The 21,795-nt window shown below is 40.3% G+C and overlaps 1 protein-coding gene across 1 annotated transcript in view; it reads left to right on the forward strand.

The window, feature by feature from the left end:
- Positions 1-21,795, forward strand: part of ADCY2 (adenylate cyclase 2) — a 312,377-nt gene that overhangs the window by 206,643 nt on the left and 83,939 nt on the right. Inside the window, exons 6-12 of the mRNA XM_080681480.1 lie at positions 2,055-2,166; positions 4,917-5,044; positions 7,788-7,946; positions 8,731-8,863; positions 10,436-10,612; positions 14,461-14,504; positions 20,612-20,692. Coding sequence (XP_080537606.1) covers positions 2,055-2,166; positions 4,917-5,044; positions 7,788-7,946; positions 8,731-8,863; positions 10,436-10,612; positions 14,461-14,504; positions 20,612-20,692 — 834 coding nt within the window. The remainder of the gene's footprint in view (positions 1-2,054; positions 2,167-4,916; positions 5,045-7,787; positions 7,947-8,730; positions 8,864-10,435; positions 10,613-14,460; positions 14,505-20,611; positions 20,693-21,795) is intronic.

Consider the following 21,795-nt stretch of genomic DNA (forward strand, 5'->3'; position numbering starts at 1 on the left):
CCGGTGTGAGAGGGGGCAGTACAGGTATGAGCAGCAGGAGGTGAGGATCCCTGGGGCCACCTTGGAAGCTGACTGCCTCACTGGCTAAGGCAAAGGGTTCGGGAAGCAGCTTCAATGCCCTTAATTTCCCTCTCACATTGTCTGGAATATGTTCGCAGTATTGAATTAAATTTAAATTCATAAAATATATTTGGAATCCAAAAGTAACTTAAATACTTAAAAATGTAAAACCTGAAATGGCATGAAATCGCAATTTAAAAAAAAATATATATGAAAACGTGGCTTTTTCGTCCTGCTATAGGACATGTACAAGCAAAGAAGCAGGTAACACAGATAATACCTGAGTGTTTTGGGGTTTTTCTTTTAATGAGAATTATTAAGTTTGTAGATAGTACCAAAGAGATCAGTTACTTCCTTTTAGTTCTGCTTTGACTGTTCATTCAACAAAACATTTATTCTCCATTAATAATAATTACTAGCTCTTTGTTATGCAATGATAATAACAGCAACAATAATAATGATGATGATAAGGAAACGGCAAGGATGGGGAGGAAAAGACAATTTATAGCCATAAAGGTAAGAACTACCAGCTGCTTCCTGAATCTTCCTGGTCTTCCTCCAAGCCCCTCTCACTGGTGCTGAAACATCACAGACCCATCAGATCTTTGAAATAGACACGTCTCTTAGCCCAATGCCACCATCCACCTCTGAAATGACCTTTCTGCCTTTCAGAGCTCAGATTTTAGAGATTTTTTCCACTCTCCCTGACTAATTTTTATTTTCCCACTCTCCTCAAATCAACACTCTCTGGCTTTAACATCCCCATGTCACAGAACTCATTCTTGCTAAATTCACCAACTGTCTTGTCCCAGATCTGTGTTTGACAGACTTCCACACCCCTCTCTCAATGACTGCCCTGGCCCTGGCCCTTGCACCCACAGATTTATCCCCATCCCTCATTTTCCTGACGTCCTATCCCCTTTGTTTTATTTCTACAGGTTTCTTGGTTGTTTTCTCTTCCCTAAATCTAACCTCTCCTGTAAAATTAGTGTCTTCAGAGCTCTTCCCTCGCTCTTGTTCTCTCCAGCTCTCTCCCAGGATTTAATTACCATCCACGTGGTGCTGAGACACAGAACTCAACCGTAGTTTTCTGTACTCATCTACCTAATGGGCATCCTCCTCTTGGGTGTTCTTCAGACACCATCCAACTCCATACAACCAAAGCTGAATCAGACATCTTCCCCTGCTTTGATTTGTCCCACTGGCATAAAGGGAGGCTGCACTGTCATTCCCTAAGAGTGACTTTCCTGGACTCCTCACCATCTAATTCCCACCTCCTGTCCTACCCCCTTCCCCCCGCCCCCCCCCCCCACACACACACACACTATTCTTATAGCAGCCTGTTGTTTTCTTTTATAGAACTTATTGTCATTGTATTTGGACATTTTTGATATCTTTATTTGTTTAATTCATCACCCAACTAAACTCTGAGCTTTAGGAAGATGTACCCTGATTGCTTCATCCTGGCAGGTAGTAAGTAATCCAGAATCTTTCGTTAAGAAGACTTTCTTTTAAGAAGCTTATTATTCCAGGAAGCTTTAAATGAAAAAAAACAGGATTTTGGCTTTTATTATTTTACTGTTTCTATTTTTAGGAATTCTTATAGTACAAATTTATGTAACAGATGGAAGCATACCTATTTGATACCAGGATTATGACAGTGTAATTGACTGTCAGTATGACTAATAAGGAAACCAGAGGGGAGAGAGGGCCTGAACCTGAAAGAGACAGGTGATCAGTAAGAATAGACTACAATAGGAAAAGTGCATCATGTGACTAATTTTCTCTCATTTTAATTATAAAAATTTAACATAAAAATGTACTGGGAATGTTTAGCAAAGTGTTTATGTATTCCCTTTCCAGGGAAATGACATTTTTCTTCTGAAAATATAAAATGAAAACAAGAGTATATACTCTTTTAATAGAGAAATCTAGCATTACCTTCTTAATGAACGTAAACTTGCAAACACTGCCCCCTGTGTTCATTCCCACAGTATCCTCTATGCTGACATTGTTGGGTTCACCCGGCTGGCCAGTGACTGCTCCCCAGGAGAATTGGTCCACATGCTGAACGAACTTTTTGGGAAGTTTGATCAAATTGCAAAGGTAAGTATTAGTGATTCCCTTTCACTTTGAAGATATATAAAAATTTGCCTTACTTTTCCTCTGGTCCCTTATCAACTTTTTACTGTTTTACAAAAAGCCTCCTTTAGGAATGTTTGTAAATGTGTAGGATTTATTTTCCATTGAGCCTCCTGATAAGTCTCAAGCCTAACTCAAGGGTGAGAAATGTCATAGCATGTAATTAACACATTTTTATCTATTTTTAAAACTTCTGCTTATATATAATTCAGCACAAATATAATAAATACATTTTGAATGATGAGATTTAATTTGCATATCTCTGTGCACTGTGCTATTTGAAGGTCCTTTTTTTAGGCATTTTGATGTCAAGGAGTTGGAAACATGGTTTCCTCTCATCTATATATATAAAAGCCTAAGGGGCCGTCGCAACCGAAACAACTGAACAGACGACCGAACAGGCTGCGTGGGGTGACCAGGCCAGCAGGGGGGTTAGTGAAGGATGACCAAATGACTGAGCAGCAGGCTGCATGGGGCGACCAGGCCAGCAGGAGTGGTGGCAGTTGGGGGCGACCAGGCCGGCAGAGGGCAGGCAGTTAAGGGTGACCAGGCCAGCGGGGGGGGGGGGGGGACAGTTGGGGGCAATCAGGCCAGCAGGGGTGGTGGCAGTTGGGGGCGACCAGGCCAGCGGAGGGGGGCGGGGGGAGAGGGGACATTTGGGGGCAATCAGGCCAGTAGGCAGAGGCAGTTAGGGGTGATCAGGCCAGCAGGGGGGTGCAGTTAGGGGCAATCAGGCAGGCAGGCAGGTGAGCGGTTAGGAGCCAGTGGTCCAGGATTGTCCACTGCCATTCAGACATCCCCTGAGGGGTCCCAGATTGGAGAGGTTGCAAGCTGGGCTGAGGGATACCCCTCTAGTGCATGATTTTCATACACCGGGCCTCTAGTCCAGTTATAACTATCATGTTGTAACTATCAAGTATTCACATTAAGAAGTATCCTAAAAGAACCCCTAAAGTAGGATGCATAACTACTCCCTAAGGCCTTTATTTACTATTGTCTCACTTTTATTCATCGATCCTTGTGCCATTCAAAAAAGAAGTAAGTTCAGTAGTTGCTATTTATATGTTCATTTATAAGAAATTTTATAGAGAGAAAATGATGACAAGTGATCTAAAACCATATTAAACCTTATTTATTGGAACTGTTAGGGTTTGTGGTGGGAATATTGATAAAACATTTTCTCTCTCCTTCCCTCTCTCTGAAATTGATAACAATAATAATAATAAAATATAGAAAAACAGACCTGAAGGCAGCACACATTTTTATTTCAAAATATATTACGAAGCTACCACAATCAAAACAGTGTGATACTGGCATAAAAACATACATATAGGCCAATAAAATAGAATAGAGGGCCCAGAAATAAACCCATGCATATATGGCAACTGATCTTTGATAAGTGTGTCAAGAATTCACTATGCTTAATATTGCAGATTTCTGTATTCTAAATTCAAAATATCTATGCAGGAAATATGATAGGGAATCCTTATCAAAAAAATATTTGTTTGCCTTTTTATTACTTACTAGAGGCCCAAGGAGGACATACGGTCTAATTAGCATATTACGCTTTTATTATTATAGATGATACTATTACCAGGGATTGCTAGCAAGCCATCTACAGTGCTGTAGATAAGCTTGAAAGTACACCCACTCTCCATCAGACAAGGAAAGAATTATGCAAAATCTTCTATAAATCTACAGTATGCTTCAGAACAAAAAAATTTATATTCATTTTATTATTTCAAATGTGTTCAATTTATACATAAGCCTGAGTTTGTGTTAGGAAGGAAAAGAAAATCTGTGTTTGGTTTTGGTTTTGGACTTTTTTATTTTAGTGAAGAGTCTATAAGCTAGATGCAAAGATTAGAAGTAAATGTAAGATTGATGCATATGAATGAAGTTGATCTCCATATTATAAAAACAACCCAGACAAGAAAAATGATGAGTTAGTCTAACTTTATAGTTAACTGGTTGAATTTGTCAGAATTGTTTTATTTATTTTTTATTGGTTGATTTTAGAGAGAAAGGAAAGAGTTGGGAGAGAGAGAGATTTGTTATTCTACTTATTTATGTATTCATTGGTTGATTCTTGTATATGCCCTGACCCGGAATCTAACCTGCAACCTTGGCGTATTGGGACAATGCTCTAACCAACTGAGTTACCCAACCAGGGCAGAATTGTTTTAAATTACTTGACAGTAATGAATGGTGCTTTATTATATGATGGAAATGTGTATCAGAAGCTACATGTCTGCAGGTAAGAACCTTTTATATAAACAAAGACTGTGAGCATAGTAGGGAATGACATCGATTCTAATTCCAGTGACATTCTGGTCATTGTTTTCTGCCCTGGAAGATTCTATTCTGCATAGAATGTTTCATTTCAACATCAATGTTTGGGGATGTTTACACTAAGGAGAATGATCCTGTCTGTATATTCCTCTGCTAGTATTAAGTGGAAATAATTTCAGAACATTCTCTGTTTCCCTTTTCATTCCCTTTCCCTTCGTCTCCTACTTTGGCAAATGGCCATGTGAGTGATGGTGGCTCATTCTTAATGGGTAGTGAAAAGAAACCCAACTTGTTCTCATTTCTCTCCCTATGATTCCTACTCACTCTGTCAGTAGGATTATCTCTTGATGATATTCTGCAAATTTAAATTCTCATATAAGTGCTTTAATGCATCTGAAATTCTGTGATTTTTTTTCTTCCAGGAGAATGAATGTATGAGAATAAAAATTTTAGGAGACTGCTACTACTGTGTGTCTGGACTCCCCATATCTCTCCCCAACCATGCCAAAAATTGTGTGAAAATGGGACTGGATATGTGTGAAGCCATAAAGTAAGTGTAATGCTTAGTAAGATCTTCTTTAACAGTTTAATAATTTTAGTTGCAGTTCTCAGATGCCACTACCTGTATTTATCAGTCTACTGATTAAATGCATTATTGTACATTTAAATGTAAATGTTCAGAGACCCATTTACTGATATGTGAGTAACTTGATCCAAAGTATGACTTCTCTAAGTGTTTTGTATTATTATTATTAGCATTAGATTTTTTGCAAAACTGAGTTAGAAATCTATGGAAAAGGACAGCGTTGGGTTTTGTTTTGTTTTTCAAAAGTGATTTTTAAAAATTTAAGTATCTTCTCTGATCTTAGGGAAACTGCACTCTTAGGATCCCTCATGATTTCTGACAGATAATATGGCTACACACAAATTGTAAGAAAGAAAGTAGTTTTATCACCAGGCAGCAATTAATATACAAACAGCCCAAAATTACTTCAGCTAGGCAACAGTTCTCAACTTTGAGTAGTTTCAGTTATATGTCACCTGTTTGGCTCCTATACAGCTCACAAAGTGATCCTTAATGGGTTGTTTTGTTACACCCCCAATAAAGGGCATCTCAGCCAATTTCAGGAATCCTCAGTTCTCTCTCACATGCAAGGGCAAGCATTTCATTCCCATTTGTTAAAGCATAAGGTGAGGATGGATAAAGGCATTTTCGTTTTTTAAGATGGTGAGGAGAGAGCACACACTTGGCATTGGAATTTTGCCAGATCATCTCAGGTTTTGTCACAGGAACCAGAAACATGGGTCTGTGAATGTTTGCCTGTGTTTTCCCCTCCGTGTGTGGACTCCACACTTACTCAGCGCCTCGACCCCTATTTGCCGAGGCCCCATGGCAGAAGCACTTCAGCTGAAGTTTTGGAATGTTTTCAAGGCTTAGAGAGGGGTATGTGTTTTCTCTGTCATGAGAATGCAAACTGTTCTTAATCAAGGAAGTGATATTCAGGATCCTGATGTTGTAAGTCATTAACGTTCCTCTTAAACTGGAAAATGTGTCTACTGCTGTTGCAAGTTTTAAGCAATTGCTTCAACATTTTTCTAGAGATGACATAGATTGCATCTGCATGCATTAAAACACTTGGTCAGTGAGTTCATTTGAACCTTTGACCAACTCATTTTTCTACAAAAGATGCATAGGACTTGGAGACTATTTTAAAGAATCAAATCATTAGCCAGTCAATTCTGTCACAATGGCCATTGTAGAGTGCCTTGTCTTCCCTTTTTATGCCCTCCTGGCTCTCTGCTGACCATGTTTCAGTACAGAAATGCCACGTGGTTGGAGCTATTCTCTCTCCATGAGATAAAATCTTAAGAACAATTATGGGTTTTACAACAAATTATTTACCTCCCAAAGATGAAACAAAGTAAATTCTTCCAAGATGATCCAGGTCAAGTAATAAACTTGTATCTTGTATTGAGTGTCTACATTGCCCCAGGCCCTGAACCCACTGATGGGTATACAAACAGTTTGGACAAGGTCTGTGTCTTCCTGGGGCTGACACTCTGAGAGCAGATGTGAACACAAATGGGAGTGTTAGCTGAGCCCTGGGAGGTTGGATTACCTAGGAGAGGTTCCTATATCAACAAGAAAGCCTTCGTGGATGAGGAGAAGGTCATGCCTAAGCCACAGATGGAAGAACAATGCAAACTGGCCCTGTGACACCCACACCCTGTCAGAGAAAGGAGCCTCAGGGGAGAGGGGAGCAGAGAGAGAAACCATCATGAGCAAAGACCCAGAGGTGAGGACCATACAGGGCCTGGGCCGCCATAGCACTCATTGCTGATGGAGGACAGAGTGTCAGGGGCAGATTTTCTACATTATGTAAATGTTCTGGCTCATCCTGTGGGCAGGAATGAAGGGTTTGGATGGCCTGCATTGTTTGTTGTCTTTGGTGGGGAGGAGAGGGGGAACCATAAAAGGAAGATAGAGTGAGAGGAAGGGTAGGGAGAGAAAGGAAGAGAAGGGATGGTAAGGGAATAACTTTCTATTTTTTTTTCAGGAGGCCATTTATTTTTACATTGTAGGTTTATTTCTTTTTATCATTTTTTGCATGCTCAAATGATGTCATTTTACCATTTAAGCATGACATCTATGCCTATGTCATTTTGAGCCGTTTAAGTTTCATTTACTGCAGCCACACCTGGTAACCCTTCCTCTTTGCTATGTTGCAACCAACATCATTGCTTCCCTTCCCATAGCCTCTGGGGGTGATTCCGGGTAACTAGGGATACCTTCCTGTATGCTTCTTTTACAGCAACATGTTAATTGATAAATGTACTTAGCTGGCAGAAATAAGTAAGCATTGCCAAGCATTGTCATTTTCCCTTAAAGGAAATTTTTCATTTGCCTCTGTTAATGAGTGTGTCCTAAGGTATTTTTCATTTGCCTCTGTTAATGAGACAGTGTCCTCAGGTATTTTTAACAGCTGTTAGAAGGAAAGGGTTGGGGGGATTGGGTGACAAAGTTGAAGGGATTAGATAAAAACCTCATAAACATAGACAACAGTATGATTACCAGAGGGCAAGTGGGGGTGGGGGTAGAAGAGGGTGAAGAGGAGTAATCAGAAAGAAAAACCATTTTCTGGCTCAAGGCAGTAATCTGCTACAGAAGAATTCGTGATAATATTTCCAACAGTCTGAGAAATTCTGAATAATCACATGCCCTGAAAATTGGCAAAGAATTAAAGGAAGGAGAGGCTGTTCCTGGATGGTGATGTAAGTTTCCTTCTCTTTAGGAAAGTGAGAGATGCTACTGGCGTTGATATCAACATGCGCGTGGGAGTGCACTCCGGGAATGTCCTCTGCGGCGTGATTGGCCTGCAGAAGTGGCAGTACGATGTGTGGTCACATGATGTTACCTTGGCCAATCACATGGAAGCTGGAGGGGTCCCAGGGTAAGGCCTGACAATGGATTTCTCTCTTTAAGTTGGCTGCATGGCTAGAAATGATAGGTCAGAAGGTTAATAACTTACTTCTCAGTCTTGGATGATTTCTATCGTATTTATGTCCTATAGCCTCTTACATTAATCAGATAAACATGACCTGTCAAGTCCCAATTCCACCACCCCTATGACCCATGGTTAAAGACTGTGGATATCAGATTCTAAATTATAGACTTTTACTTCTTTGCAAAAGTATGAATAGGGGTATAAGTTGAAGATGTTTTATACTGCAGTGCAGATATGGCATTTCTCTATTATTGGTGACCTCTGAAACCAGTACTATTAAAATGAGAAAACTGTGGCATCCGTCTCTGGTTAGAGCATATTTCAGACAAGAGGTTTTCAATGCAAGCGCTTTAATTTAGAGAAGCATGAGAGCAAACTTTGAGAAAGAAAACTTCTATTTGTGTACAGATCAGCATGCTTTCTAAAATGCCTCTGGCCGGCATTTCAAAAAATATCCTTATATACAAAAATTCTTTATGCTCAAGCTTTCTTTGCTGTTATTCACTACACCCACCAGACAAATTTCTGTGAGTGCAGAGACCTCCAAGTAGGAGTAGCTCCTGACCTCCAGAAGCATCTTTCTACAGCCCCGTTTAATAGACTGTCAACCTTATCACAGTCCATTTTACCAAGAACATACAGCCTTCCCTTCACTTCTGAAGTCACAGAAATAATCTCCCTCCGTAGATAGCCTTATCTATCTTGATTGTGGTTTTAAATGGAATTTCAGACGTGTCCATATTTCTTCTGTCACCCTGGAGCATCTGAACGGAGCTTACAAAGTGGAGGAAGGAGACGGTGACATCAGGGACCCGTATTTAAAGCAGCACCTGGTGAAAACCTACTTTGTAATCAACCCCAAGGTCAGTATTATAAAGAGTCTATACTGTAATTGGCCTATGACTTCTGTGATTAAAAGGCAGAGGAGCAAATTACTTGTATAAGTGTTTTCAGTTAAGTAAGCCTTTGCCTCTAAATTACTTTAAATGGATATGGCATTTTAATTATGGAACGTGTTTTAAATAATGCATTTAAATTTATTTATTAAAGAAACAATTGAAATAATTGCTCTCTGTGACAGGGTTGTATTGTTAGTCAATGTATATGTTAATTTGTGGTGCTTCTGGGAGCAGCCTGACAGATGGGAAATTAAAGAGAAATATTTTGCTTAGGCCTTCAGATGATAAAAAAATCTAATGAGATGAAATAGGATAAACATATAAGAAAAGGGAAAAGAGGGAATTTCCAAAATATTAACAATAAAGTATCACATATACATTTGTGCGAGGACAGGTGTATACAGACATGTTTAATTTCCATACAGTAACACCTTCTGTTACTGGAAGACCTTCCCACCCATCCAGAAGGCTGGGACCCGACTCCTCCTCTCTTCACGCCACATGTCCTCCAGAATGAGGGCCTTAGAGCCCTCATGTCCTTTAGCCTCTCAACTCCTGCCAAATGAGTGTTATTGCTATTTAAAGATTCAGATTCCAAAACTCTGAGTGGTTATGTAACTTACCCTAAATCACACAGCTTTAAATGATGAAAATATAAGCAAGAAACACTCCTAAACTGTCAAAACCAGTATCACAAAGTAAACAGGATCAAGTGTGTGGACGTGTGGCTATCTACTCATGGTGGCCTCCTTCAAACCCTCGGTTTGCCTTTGGTGGCAAACTTTAGTTCACTGTGACAAGTAGGAAAAACTGTGAGATGATGGGGGGAACCATAAGGAAAAGGCAAAAAATAGAACACGAAAACATTGTGTTCAGGAAAAGAACACCAAATCATGGGTAGGTAAGACCATCTAGCATTAGAAAATAGCTTCAATCTCTATTCCCGTTACTATAATGAAACTCACCATCAAGAAAAAGTTGGGCCAAAACCGGTTTGGCTCAGTGGATAGAGCGTCGGCCTGCGGACTCAAGGGTCCCAGGTTCGATTCCGGTCAAGGGCATGTACCTTGGTTGCGGGCACATCCCCAGTAGGTGGCGTGCAAGAGGCAGCTGATCGATGTTTCTCTCTCATCGATGTTTCTAACTCTCTATCCCTCTCCCTTCCTCTCTTCCTCTCTGTAAAAAATCAATAAAATATATTTAAAAAAAAAAAAAAAAAAAAAAAGAAAAAGTTGGAACAGATCAGCATATCTGTTTAAAAATTTATAAAAATGTTTATTAAAATGGCTATTTTTCCTAAGTTTAAATTACAGGTAACTTTTGCTGCCTGGGGAAAAAAAAAAGGACTCAGCTCAAACAGCTTATAACACTGCATGCCAGTAGCAATGAAGGAGTGAGGGCAGAAGCCATAGAGGTGAAGGGGTGATGTTAGAGGAAGATGCTTAGTCAAGGGAAACTTCTTGATGGGATGGAGCAGGAAGGAGAGGTTGTGCAGCTTTCCCATGCCAAGTGTAATAATTAGTTCCCCACCCCAAGGGAGAACGACGGAGTCCCCAGCACCTCTTCAGAACTCGCCACACCCTCGATGGGGCCAAGATGAGGGCCTCTGTGCGCATGACCCGGTACCTGGAGTCCTGGGGGGCAGCCAAGCCCTTTGCACACCTGCACCACAGAGACAGCATGACCACGGAGAACGGCAAGATCAGCACCACGGTATGTCCTCCCACATTCCAAAGCATCTTAGCGCTGAATGAAGGCTTGTCCCCCAAACCAAAAGGCATTGTCTGCCAAAATAACTTCAAATGAAGCAAGTTTACCATCTCTGACTTCTCGGAGAGGCCCCTTAAAAATAGCTATTAGGATATGAATGAGTGCCAACCCCCCATTGCTAGGGGTTTTAACCCAGAGTGATTTTTGCATTGTAACTTTATAACCCTAAGACTGTATTATTGACAACTGACCGTAGCAGCTGAATACAGTTGAACTTTTTTGAAAATCCAGGTTTGTGTTTTGTGTTTCGTTTTTGCCATCATTAAGTAAAAACCTGAGCATCTTAATAAAAGAACAAGTGGAGGCGCCAAAACCGGTTTGGCTCAGTGGATAGAGCGTCAGCCTGCGGACTGAAAGGTCCCAGGTTCGATTCCGGTCAAGGGCATGTACCTTGGTTGCGGGCACGTCCCCAGTAGGGGGTGTGCAGGAGGCAGCTGATCGATGTTTCTCTCTCATCGATGTTTCTAACTCTCTATTCCTCTCCCTTCCTCTCTGTAAAAAATCAATAAAATATATTTAAAAAAAAAAAAAAAGAACAAGTGGAGGCATAATGTCCTTGGAGTTTGAGCAGCATTATTAAGACAGTCTCTTCATCGCCCAAACATTCAGGCTGTGGCGGCAGCAATGTACATTCTATTGTTGTAGTTCCTTGTTTATATCACTCCAACTTCCATCAGAGAATAAAGTCTCAAGGTTCTTTACAACAGGGACATTTTCAATAAGATGGCTGCAATGCAGATAGAAAATAGAAAGAACCATAGAGGAGAGGAGAGAGAAATAAATATAATTAAGCACTTAGAATAATCCCAATGGTATCATTAGATTTTAACATGATCTCTGAGTAAAATTAACTCTATTCGCGATGGAGTTGAGGTAAAGAAAGGAAATGGAATGTTATGTAATTCCTATTAGCTCCTGAGAAGAAGCATATCAGGTTGTCAGGTAAAAGTGGGCATTTCCAGTCTTCCTGTGTCCCACACCTCCCATCATGTCACAATGACACACCAAAGCCCTACAGGTAGGGCTCAGCATTCTTGTTTGACTTAGTTATGTTTCTCCTCTCAACTTCCCTTGTTCTTTTTCAAACTAAAAAATAAATGTGGCTTGACAGAAGACTATGACCACCAGACCATCAGTAAAGGAGACCACCAGGACAAGTCCTAGAGGAATTTGTGTTCTATTGGGAAGAGAGAGAATAGAAGTAGAAAACAAGGGAACATGATCATCTTAGGAGCTACAGAAGGCCATGATAAAGATAAAATGGAGTGATGTTCATAGGAGTGCATGGGTGATTACTCTGGGTAGAACGGCTGGGGACATCTCAGAGAAGGAGAAGAGGAAATTGGGAAAGGAGGTGGCAGAACAATGAATTCATTGGTTCTAAAATGGAAATGAATGTGGTCAGAGAGGATCTTATGTGGCTGTAGTGTCATCAACAATGAGCAAACAATCAGGCTGAGATGCAATAAGGTATTTGTGTTTAATTCACTCTACTAGTAAGTATAATGGGAGGTCACTAGAGGATCTTAAGTGAGGAATGGGCATGGCATACATAATGTGCTTTGCAATAACAGAGCAAGAGTGCAGGGGACCAAGTGAGAATGATGCTCACTTATGCTAAGATTTTAGTAGTGTATACAGTGAGAAGCAAATTCAGGGTCTAATTTGAATGTAGAGCAAATCAGACTGGTAGAGTGGATATGTGTGAAAACGAGGATCAAAGATGAATTCACACTTCTTTTAGTGGCACAGCTGGAAGAATGATGATGACATTAACTGCAACGACAAATGCTATAGGGAAATCAGATTTAAAATGGAAAAATCAAGACTTTGCTAATGGACATCTTCAAATCAATATGCCTTTTAGAATCTAAGTGCAGCTAGGAAGTTGGCAGCTGGATGTGCAAGTCCAGAATTCAGGGAAGAGACCCAAGCTGGAGATGTTACGTGAGAGGGGTCAGGTTTTAGATGATATTTGAAGCCATGGAGCTGGATGGAATTATCAAGAAGAGAAGAGATCAAAAGAGGAGGGCCTGGAGCATCTGGGGCCTTTTAGCATTCAGAGCTGTTAGAGGAAAAGCATCCTAAGATGCTAGTATCAAGTTGTCAGTGAAAGTCGATGCTTTTATCACTCTTATGAAAAATAATAATTTGGATAATTTCGCCTCAATGCTACATTTATTATTAATGCTAATGGCTAAAAACCATATTTCTCATTGTGTTTGTTGTTCATCAGAAGTTGGTTGGTTGGTTTTCAAGAAATAAGAACCATGTATAAATATTAGAACATGATTTTCTGTGCTGTTTCTTATGTATACCTGTGAAAACGTTATTGTCCAGGTGTTATTGATATTGTTGTGGTTATTTATTTCTCATCAGTCTTATTGTCCCAGAACTTAACAGTGCCTGTCTCCCTCATGATCTCATCGTAGGACCACAGGAAATATTTTACCTGACTTTAATCTGTTATGTTAGTGAAGATGCCTCCTTCAAGGGAGTGTTGCAAGGTCTAGTGCTTTAAGCTTCCAGAAGTTTATGAAATCCGAGGACCTCTTGAACAAAATCAATTTTCTTAACTGGCTGGTTTCACTAGTCACAGATACAGAACCTAGGGGCTGCTTTAGCAGCAAGATAGGATATCTTAAGAAAATTCCAAGGCTTTGTTTAACACATGAAGCCCATATGATGGTTACTTAACTGTGACCCTCACTCACTTTCAGAAATGATTAATAATCATTCTTATTAATACATCCCAAGATTGAACAGTTGTCATTGCCAGAAGTTATTTATTTTATCCAATTCCTTATGCAGAGCTCCATTGATTCTTGGTTCAACATTGATAGAGCTGGTGAATAATGTATTATTTTACTTTATGTAAGAAAACTTGGAGTTTAGTTTTGGGGTTTTTTTTAATGCTTTACCTTTTCCTAGGTAAATGTATTCCCTTAACACATTTCTTACCCTAACCTTGGAGCTAAAGCAGCAAAGAGAAGTTTCTTTAGAACCATTTTGTTTTTATTTTAATTTCCACTGTAACTGTATGAAGGTGAATCTTGTGGTTTTTTTAAGTCTACTATTGAACATTAACAGTGGGTGTCCCATTGATAAACCCTGACTGGTGTCTTCCTCTCATTCTGTTTTCAGGAACTACCAGCACTCATATGTCAAATCTTTATTTTTCAATTACAGTTTATATTCAATAATATTTCTGTATTAGTTTCAGGTAGTGGTTAGACAGTCATATACTTTGTAAAGTGGTTCTCCCAATACACATTACAGCATAGTGGTTAGACAGTCATATACTTTGTAAAGTGGTTCTCCCAATACACATTCTTAACCAATGGCACCACTTCTTAACACAGTTTAATGATAAGGATTGACTATAGACTTTCTGGTTATGTTTATGTTTTAAAGCACTTTTAAATATTTTTCTGCTGTCAAACTACAATTTCAAGGATTGTAAGCTGTTTACATAACTCTAATAATGATTTTTCTGTAGGCCATTGTTTGAAATCAGATCTTTGAATATTAGGATGTAAATGTTAAAAATCCTGACAACCAGTCTCATACTTTTGGCATCCACAGTTTATAGATGACACCAACATTTTAAATATAAACTGAGTTTTTAGTCTTGTTTTACATGTATAGTTAAGTCTTTGCTCCACATGGGTAATTATAATGTTACCTAACTGGAATTTCTCATGATAAAAGAAGAAGTATGTTTTACATAGTTATCATCGCAATGCTATTTTAAAAGTATATTTTTGGCAACTAATATCCTTTTTTTGTAGGATGTACCAATGGGCCAGCATAATTTTCAAAATCGCACCTTAAGGTATGGTATATGTTCCATTTTCTAATTTTTAAAAGCTCGTTTTTTTATTTATTTCTGAAAGTAATTACCATCAATTATAGTAATTCTGAAGGCTACTTCTTCTAAAAGAGCAGCTACTTGTGAAGAGCCCTATTAAATTGCTCTCAAGCTTCTAAAAATAGGATTATTAGTATCGTGTTATTAGAATTAAGAGAGGAAAAAAGAAAACACCATCTGGTAATCACTGTAGAACTTGAAATTATTTTCCTAAAATGATTCTTCCTAATATTAATATGTAGCAAAAAATTGAATTTTCTTAAAATGAGTATGGTCCTTAAAATTACATTTTTCTGTTTCGAATCTTAGAGATAAAAGCAAGATAAGCCTAGCCTTTCTATGATAAAAAGCAGGGCTGCCCAATCTCTCTAAAAAGAAGAAAAAAAATTCCCACACATGTCTCCAGGCCCCAGTCACCATCCATGGTAGAATTACAGGCACTAATATCTTTTATTTCCATGTTCCTCTTGCTTTGGGGGTCAGAGTTATACTTTATTTTTTTTTAATTTTAATAAATCTTTATTCAGATTATTACAATTGTTTCTCCTTTTTCCCCCCATAGCTCCCCTCCACCCAGTTCCCACCCCACCTTCTGCCCTTACCTCCCCCTCACTGTCCTCATCCATAGGTGTATGATTTTTGTCCAGTCTCTTCATGAACCCCCATACCCTTTCCCCCTGAGAATTATCAGTCCACTCCCTTTCTATGCCCCTGATTCTATTATATTCACCAGATTATTCTGTTCCTCAGGTTTTTAATTCACTTGATTTTTATGTTCACTTGTTGATAGATATGTATTTGTTGTTCATCATTTTTATCATTACTTTTTTTTTCTTCCTCTTCTTTAAGAATACCTTTCAGCATTTCATATAATACTGGTTTGGTGGTGATGAACTCCTTTAGCTTTTTCTTATCTGTGAAGCTCTTTATCTGCCCTTCAATTCTGAATGATAGCTTTGCTGGGTAGAGTAATCTTGGTTGTAGGTTCTCGCTATTCATCACATTGAAAATTTCTTGCCACTCCCATCTGGCCTGCATAGTTTCTGTTGAGAAATCAGCTGACAGTCGTATGGGTGCTCCCTTGTAGGTAATTAACTGTTTTTCTCTTGCTGCTTTTAATATTCTCTCTTTGTCTTTTGCTCTTGGCATTTTAATTATGATGTGTCTTGGTGTGGTCCTCTTTGGATTCCTTTTGTTTGGGGTTCTGTGCGCTTCCTGAACTTGTAAGTCTATTTCTTTCACCAGGTTGGGGAAGTTTTCGGTCATTATTTCTTCAAATAGGTTTTCAGTATCTTGCTCTCTCTCTTCTTCTGGCACCCCCATAATTCTGATGTTGGTACGCTTGAAGTTGTCCCAGAGTCTTCTTACACTATTTTCAACTTTTTGGATTTTTTTTTTTTTTTTGCTTTTTTGGTTGAGTGTTTTTTGCTTCTTTGTATTTCAATTCTTTGACTTGATTCTTGTGTTCCTCTTGTCTGTTTCTGGGTCTCTGTATAATATTTTTTATTTCAGTCAGTGTATGTTTAATTTCTAGTTGGTCCTTTTTCATATCTTCGAGGGTCTCGTTATATTTATCGGCCTTTTCTAGGATATTCTTGAAAAGCCTTATAACCGTGGTTTTGAATTCTATATCCAGTCGTTTGTTTTCCTCCATTTCTTTCGTTTGTGATCTGTTTCTTTGACGCCGCATTTTCACTGCTTCCCTGAGTTGGTAGGGTAAATTTGTGTGCTAGGTTTCCTATATGGCCCAGTGGGTCGGCCTCCCCAGTTAACCTGAGGTGGACACTCTTGGTGCACCCCTTTGTGGACTGTGTGTACAGCCTTGTTGTAGTTAAGTCTTGATTGTTGTTGGTATCACTGGGAGGAATTGACCTCCAGGCCAGTTGGCTGTAAGGATCAGCTGTGTCTACGCTGGGAGAAGTTCGGTGCTGGAGACAGCCTTATAGGATTAGGCTTGCCAAATTGCAATAGCTTCTGTGCTCGGCTTGGATGGGGTGGAGTCTCAGGGCGGAGCAGACAGTCTTGGCTTCCCGGCAGCCTTGCCCTTGTGCACGCGCAGACCTCTGCCTTCCCCGGCTCCCGAGTCTCCGCCCTAGACTCCCCCACAAGAGCGTGGGTCCCCAGGGGCTCGCCTGGAACTGGGGTTCAGTGCAGTCAGAACTGGGGCCCAGTGCGGTCAGGAGCCTCCGACTCCCTTCCACTAGGGAAAGCCTGTGGCAACCTCCGCAGCCTTTGTGCACACTGGCACGAGCGCGCCTTCAGACTTCTGCCTTCTCCAGCTCCCGAGTCTCCGCCCAAGAGTCCAGATTCTCCCCACAAGAGCATGGGTCCCCAGGGGCTCGCCTGGAACTGGGGTCCAGTGCAGTCAGAACTGGGGCTCAGTGCAGTCAGGAGCCTCCGACTCCCTTCCACTAGGGAAAGCCTGCGGCAACCTCCGCAGCCTTTGTGCGCACTGGGACGCGCGCACCTTCAGTCCGCCTTCCCCGGCTCCTGAGTCTCTGCCCGAGAGTCCAGATTCCCCCCACAAGAGCGTGGGTCCCCAGGGGCTCGCCAGGAACTGGGGTCCAGTGCAGTTAGAACTGGGGCTCAGTGCGGTCAGGAGCCTCCGACTCCCTTCCACTAGGGAAAGTCTGTGGCAACCTCCGCAGCCTTTGTGCGCACTGGCACGCCGCGCCTTCAGACTTCTGCTTTCCCCAGCTCCCGAGTCTCCACCTGAGAGTCCAGACTCTCCCCGTAAGAGCGTGGGTCCCCAGGGGCTCGCCCGGAACTGGGGTTCACTGCAGTCAGAACTGGGGTTCAGTGCGGTCGGGGGCTTCCTTCCCCCTTCCGCCAGAGAAAGTCAGCCAGGCTCTCAGCCGCCCTTCCTCTCTGCGCACACAAAGACCCTTTGCCATACCTCCAATTCTCTGTGAGCTTTTCTCTTTCCTTCTAGTTGTAGAATTTCCACTCAGCCACCTTTCCTGTGGTTCTGGATGGTGTCCGTTCTGTCTTTTAGTTGTAGTTTTGAAATTGTAGTGTGAGGCAGCAGTTTAGGTGTTTACCTATGTCGTCATCTTGGTTTCTCCCAGAGTTATACTTTAGTATTGGTTTGGGAATGAAATATTTCTTATTGAAGTAAGTAGGTTAATTAGCCCAAAACTCAAGCCAGTCTTTCTTTCCCCACAAAGAAGTGGGTTTATTCTTATAGAAAACACATTGGATTGAAGTAAAAAGTAAACACAATTAGGTAGATCATTCCCTGCAAAGCATGGCAAGGAGTGCACATCACCCCAGAATCCGTCTAGGTGACTTTGTTGTAATGAGCTCTACTTTATATTTTGTGTAAAATCTGAAATTTTAACATTGAGATAGAACACCCATAGCCCTCTGTTATGGGGATAATTGGGTTCTTGGACTTTTGAGGCGTTATGTTTGAAGTGACAAGTGTCATATTAAAGAGAACTCCAGCCAATTTAAGGAATATTATGGACCCCATAGCATACCTTGAGAGTGTGTGACTCTTCTGGCCAAGCAGACGCTAGCAGGTCTGCGAGCAACTGTGCACAGAAATTTTGTGAACATCCTTTCACTTTATTCTCCATGTCTCTTCTTTTGTCTATCTGCCCCTCCCTGAAATTGTGCTGCAAGAACCTGTTTTCTGAAATGACAGCAGGAGATGCCTAGTGGAGCACCAGGGTAATGTGGGCAGTGTCTTCTGGCATGAGTGCTGTCTGGAAGACAGTGATCAAAAGCTATCATTTGTATCTGGACTAGGCATGTGGAAAATTCAATTTCGTCCTTAGTATTCTTCCAAGGTAGACACTATGGCCATTATTCTTTAAGAAGGGAAGACACTGAGATGCAGGGGGTTAGGCAAATGCCCAGAGTCAGGCAGCTGGCAGAGGTGAGGCCAGGATGTGTGTCCTGACTCTGTGGTGCCAAAGCCTGCGCTCCTCACTGCTCTCCTGTCCTGTCTGCCTTCCTAAGGGTCCCCTCCATATCTGTTCCCCTTTCCTCTGTGGTGGGTGATCTCTGGTGACCCTAAGGGCCTCATGGAGATAGTTTGACTTTCAAATCAGCCTCACCTCGGCTTCCCTTGCACACCCTGGCTTTGTCACATGGCCTACATCATAAAACCTCTCTGAGCCTCCAGCCTGGCCATGAGGCAACGTCACATGCTATTGAGGCGTCATCTGAGCTAACACACAACTTCTTCCATGTCTCCTTAGATATAAAAGCCCACGTGTGAGGGTGGGACAGGTTAGAGAAGGAACTCGGGAGAAATAATGGAGAGAAATTGGAAAGAAAGGGGTAGGGGACAGTGAGCAATGGGGAGGCCAATAGTGAGGCCCAGAGGCAGAATCAAGGACTGGAAGGTCAGAAATGCTGAAAGTCAAAGGAACAAAGCCCTGGTTGGCAAGTTAAGAACTCCTAGTGGATAGATTATGAGACCTAGCAGTATCTATTATTTCCCTAGCAGAAGTCACCAAATTACAGGAGCAAGAAAACTGTCTGTAGGTCAATAATTCTTGTCCAGATAATTAGTGAATACAACGGTGCAAAATCCTATGCATTTATTGGCTACTGCATGTGCCATGCTTACTGCATTGACTGCTGTACAGGCATTGCCCAAGCTAATCCCAAAACAGATTCATGAAGGCAATGCCATTATTAGCGCCAGGCATAACATTGAAGGATTTTGTTTTTCTGTGAATTCAAAGGACCTACAACTGTTTCTTCTTAGATTTAGAGATATTTTGAGAAAAAGAAAGCTACCAAATTGAAGTCAAAGAACTCAAGTCCAGTCAAGGGCTGATTAAAAACAAAACAAAAGGTCTAAAGTAAGATAGCTCCTCCCTGTAAATGAGAATTAGCCAGACTAGATGATTGCTAAAGTTCCTGGCTTAAAAAAAAAAAAAAAGATAAATAATTTGTCTTCTTCAAGCAGCTTAGAATATGGCACGTCAGTACCTCTTGGCTCTGTATCTGCATCTGGATCACTTAATATTATTCTGGTTTTGAACCAAGATTGCCCTTGGCCTGTTTAAAGAAGACAGGACTTGAAGATACAAATCCACAGATGCTGATGGAATTGCAATGCCCATCATCTCATTAATGATGCTTCTATGAGATTAATTACAGATAACTGTGACATTGCATATTGATTGGCTCTTCTTGTCTATATCTAAGGGCAGTTCTGAACTCAGAAAAGTGTGATTTTTATTCCAGAATAGAAAGTCTATTCAATCGGTAATTTAACCATTCAGAACACAGAGAAGCCATGTGCTCATTGCACATCCCACTCAGTGACCTGTCACACCTAGACATAGGCACAGGCTAGTGCAGGCCAGTTGGCGAGGGCCAGCCTGTGCTTTCACTCTTAGCAGGTGCTTAACTTTTAAAAACATTTATTATTTTCATTTTCTCATGCTAATTGTCAAATTAACCTTGTGAAACTCATTATGATTTTGGCATAATTTATTTACAAAGCATATTATGGCTGAAGGTTATTTGCTTCCACCACCAAGTGAGTGGTCTGCAAATATAAGTGGGGTTTTCTGTGAATTGTGCTTTCAAATACTGAGGAACATTTAAATACATACAGTTAAGCTTTAATATGCCTAAAAAGGACGGCAGTTCTTCAAATTCTTGAAAACAGACCAATGAAAACATGAACAAGGAGTAACTATTTTGTCAACTAAACCGAATTTTTGCAGGGGAATTTCCAAAGCCAGTGTGTTCTGTCATAAACTAAAGTTTATAAAGGCAACCAGTCAAGGACTAATGTGCCTTATAGGACAAAAAGTTCTTTCTTCTCAAACACCAAGCACCTATCCTTCAGTGTTGCTTTTGATTACCAAGAAAAATTTCACTCTAAGTGAAGGAAGGCCACATTTTACTGCACCAAAAACTCTAGTCAATTCTGTCGATTCGTAGAGTGGCTGCTGTTAATAAAGAAAAGGCTGTTCATGGATTCATTCTTTTTACTTGTTTAACAGAATTAAACAGAGGTTTTGGCATCATAGAAAAATGGGGTTAATATTTAGTTTAGTAATAAGATTCTTACCCATTACATTTCCTTTTTCATGTAGAACCAAGTCACAAAAGAAACGATTTGAAGAAGAATTGAATGAAAGGATGATTCAAGCAATTGATGGGATTAATGCACAAAAGTGAGTTCTTCTTAATCTTAAATTATCATTCATCTCTGATAATTTCAGAGATGATGTTTCAAACCCTATTTTTTGAAAAGATTGTTATTTCCTGCCTAATAAACACTCTCCAAGTAAATTACTAGTAATAAACATGGAGAGAAAAATCATAGCAAAATGTGTTCAGTAGGAATTCCATGTGAGAAAAACTTTAAGTTATAGTAAGTAGCACTATCCATTCACAATGCATTTATTCCCATGCAAAACCAGAGAACATGGAGCTACCCATGTTCCAAATTGTGGAAGAGTGTTATGCATTAGAATCTGAATTCATGAGGGCAATGGAAAGAAGACCAGGTTTTTCTGGGGTGGGAACACAGTATTGTTCAGTCTATGAAGTCTATAAATTCTGTGAATGTCTATTCAGTCTATGAATTGCTGTTGTAGTTTTAAATGGTCAAAGAAATGCCTAAAAAAAATTAAAGAAAGTAGTGGCATTCATGGCCTGGACAGAACAGTCACATCCATCAGCCTCTGAAACCACACCAGGTACATGTGCATTCAATAAATGTTTGTTGAATTAAATTGTAGTGTAAACATCAGGAGGTCCAAATGAAAAGCTCCATGGAAAAGTTTCCATCCTTATGGAAACGGGACTATCTAATTTTTTATCATGAAAGTTGACTCTTGAAAAATGTAAATGATTTTCACCTAGAACTCTGCCTACAAAACTAACTTGCACATCTTTGCAAACTGTGTGCTTCTTCTATATTGTTCATTTTAAGTATTTATTTTAAAATATTTATAGGGTTTATGAGAAAATTTCATGACTGTGTGTGTGTGTAATTGAATATATACACAATAAAGTATCTTGGTCAGGCTACAGTTGTAATTCAGATATACTGGCACATTGGATTAACACCTGCCTAGAGATCCTTTATGTGCTCTAAATGCAACATGTGGCTTGAATTAAGTCATTTCCTCAAGTATCAGTCCAGTGTTCATGGCTTACAAAACTGAGTGTTAGGTGCCAGGGACACCAGGAAAGTGAAACCTGGTCTTGAGCACTTCCTGCTACTTGCAGGACACAGACAGATAGCTAACTGAAACCTGAACTGGAATTA

This window comes from Plecotus auritus, assembly GCF_963455305.1.
Source record: "Plecotus auritus genome assembly, chromosome: 7".
Taxonomy (NCBI): Eukaryota; Metazoa; Chordata; class Mammalia; order Chiroptera; family Vespertilionidae; genus Plecotus; species Plecotus auritus.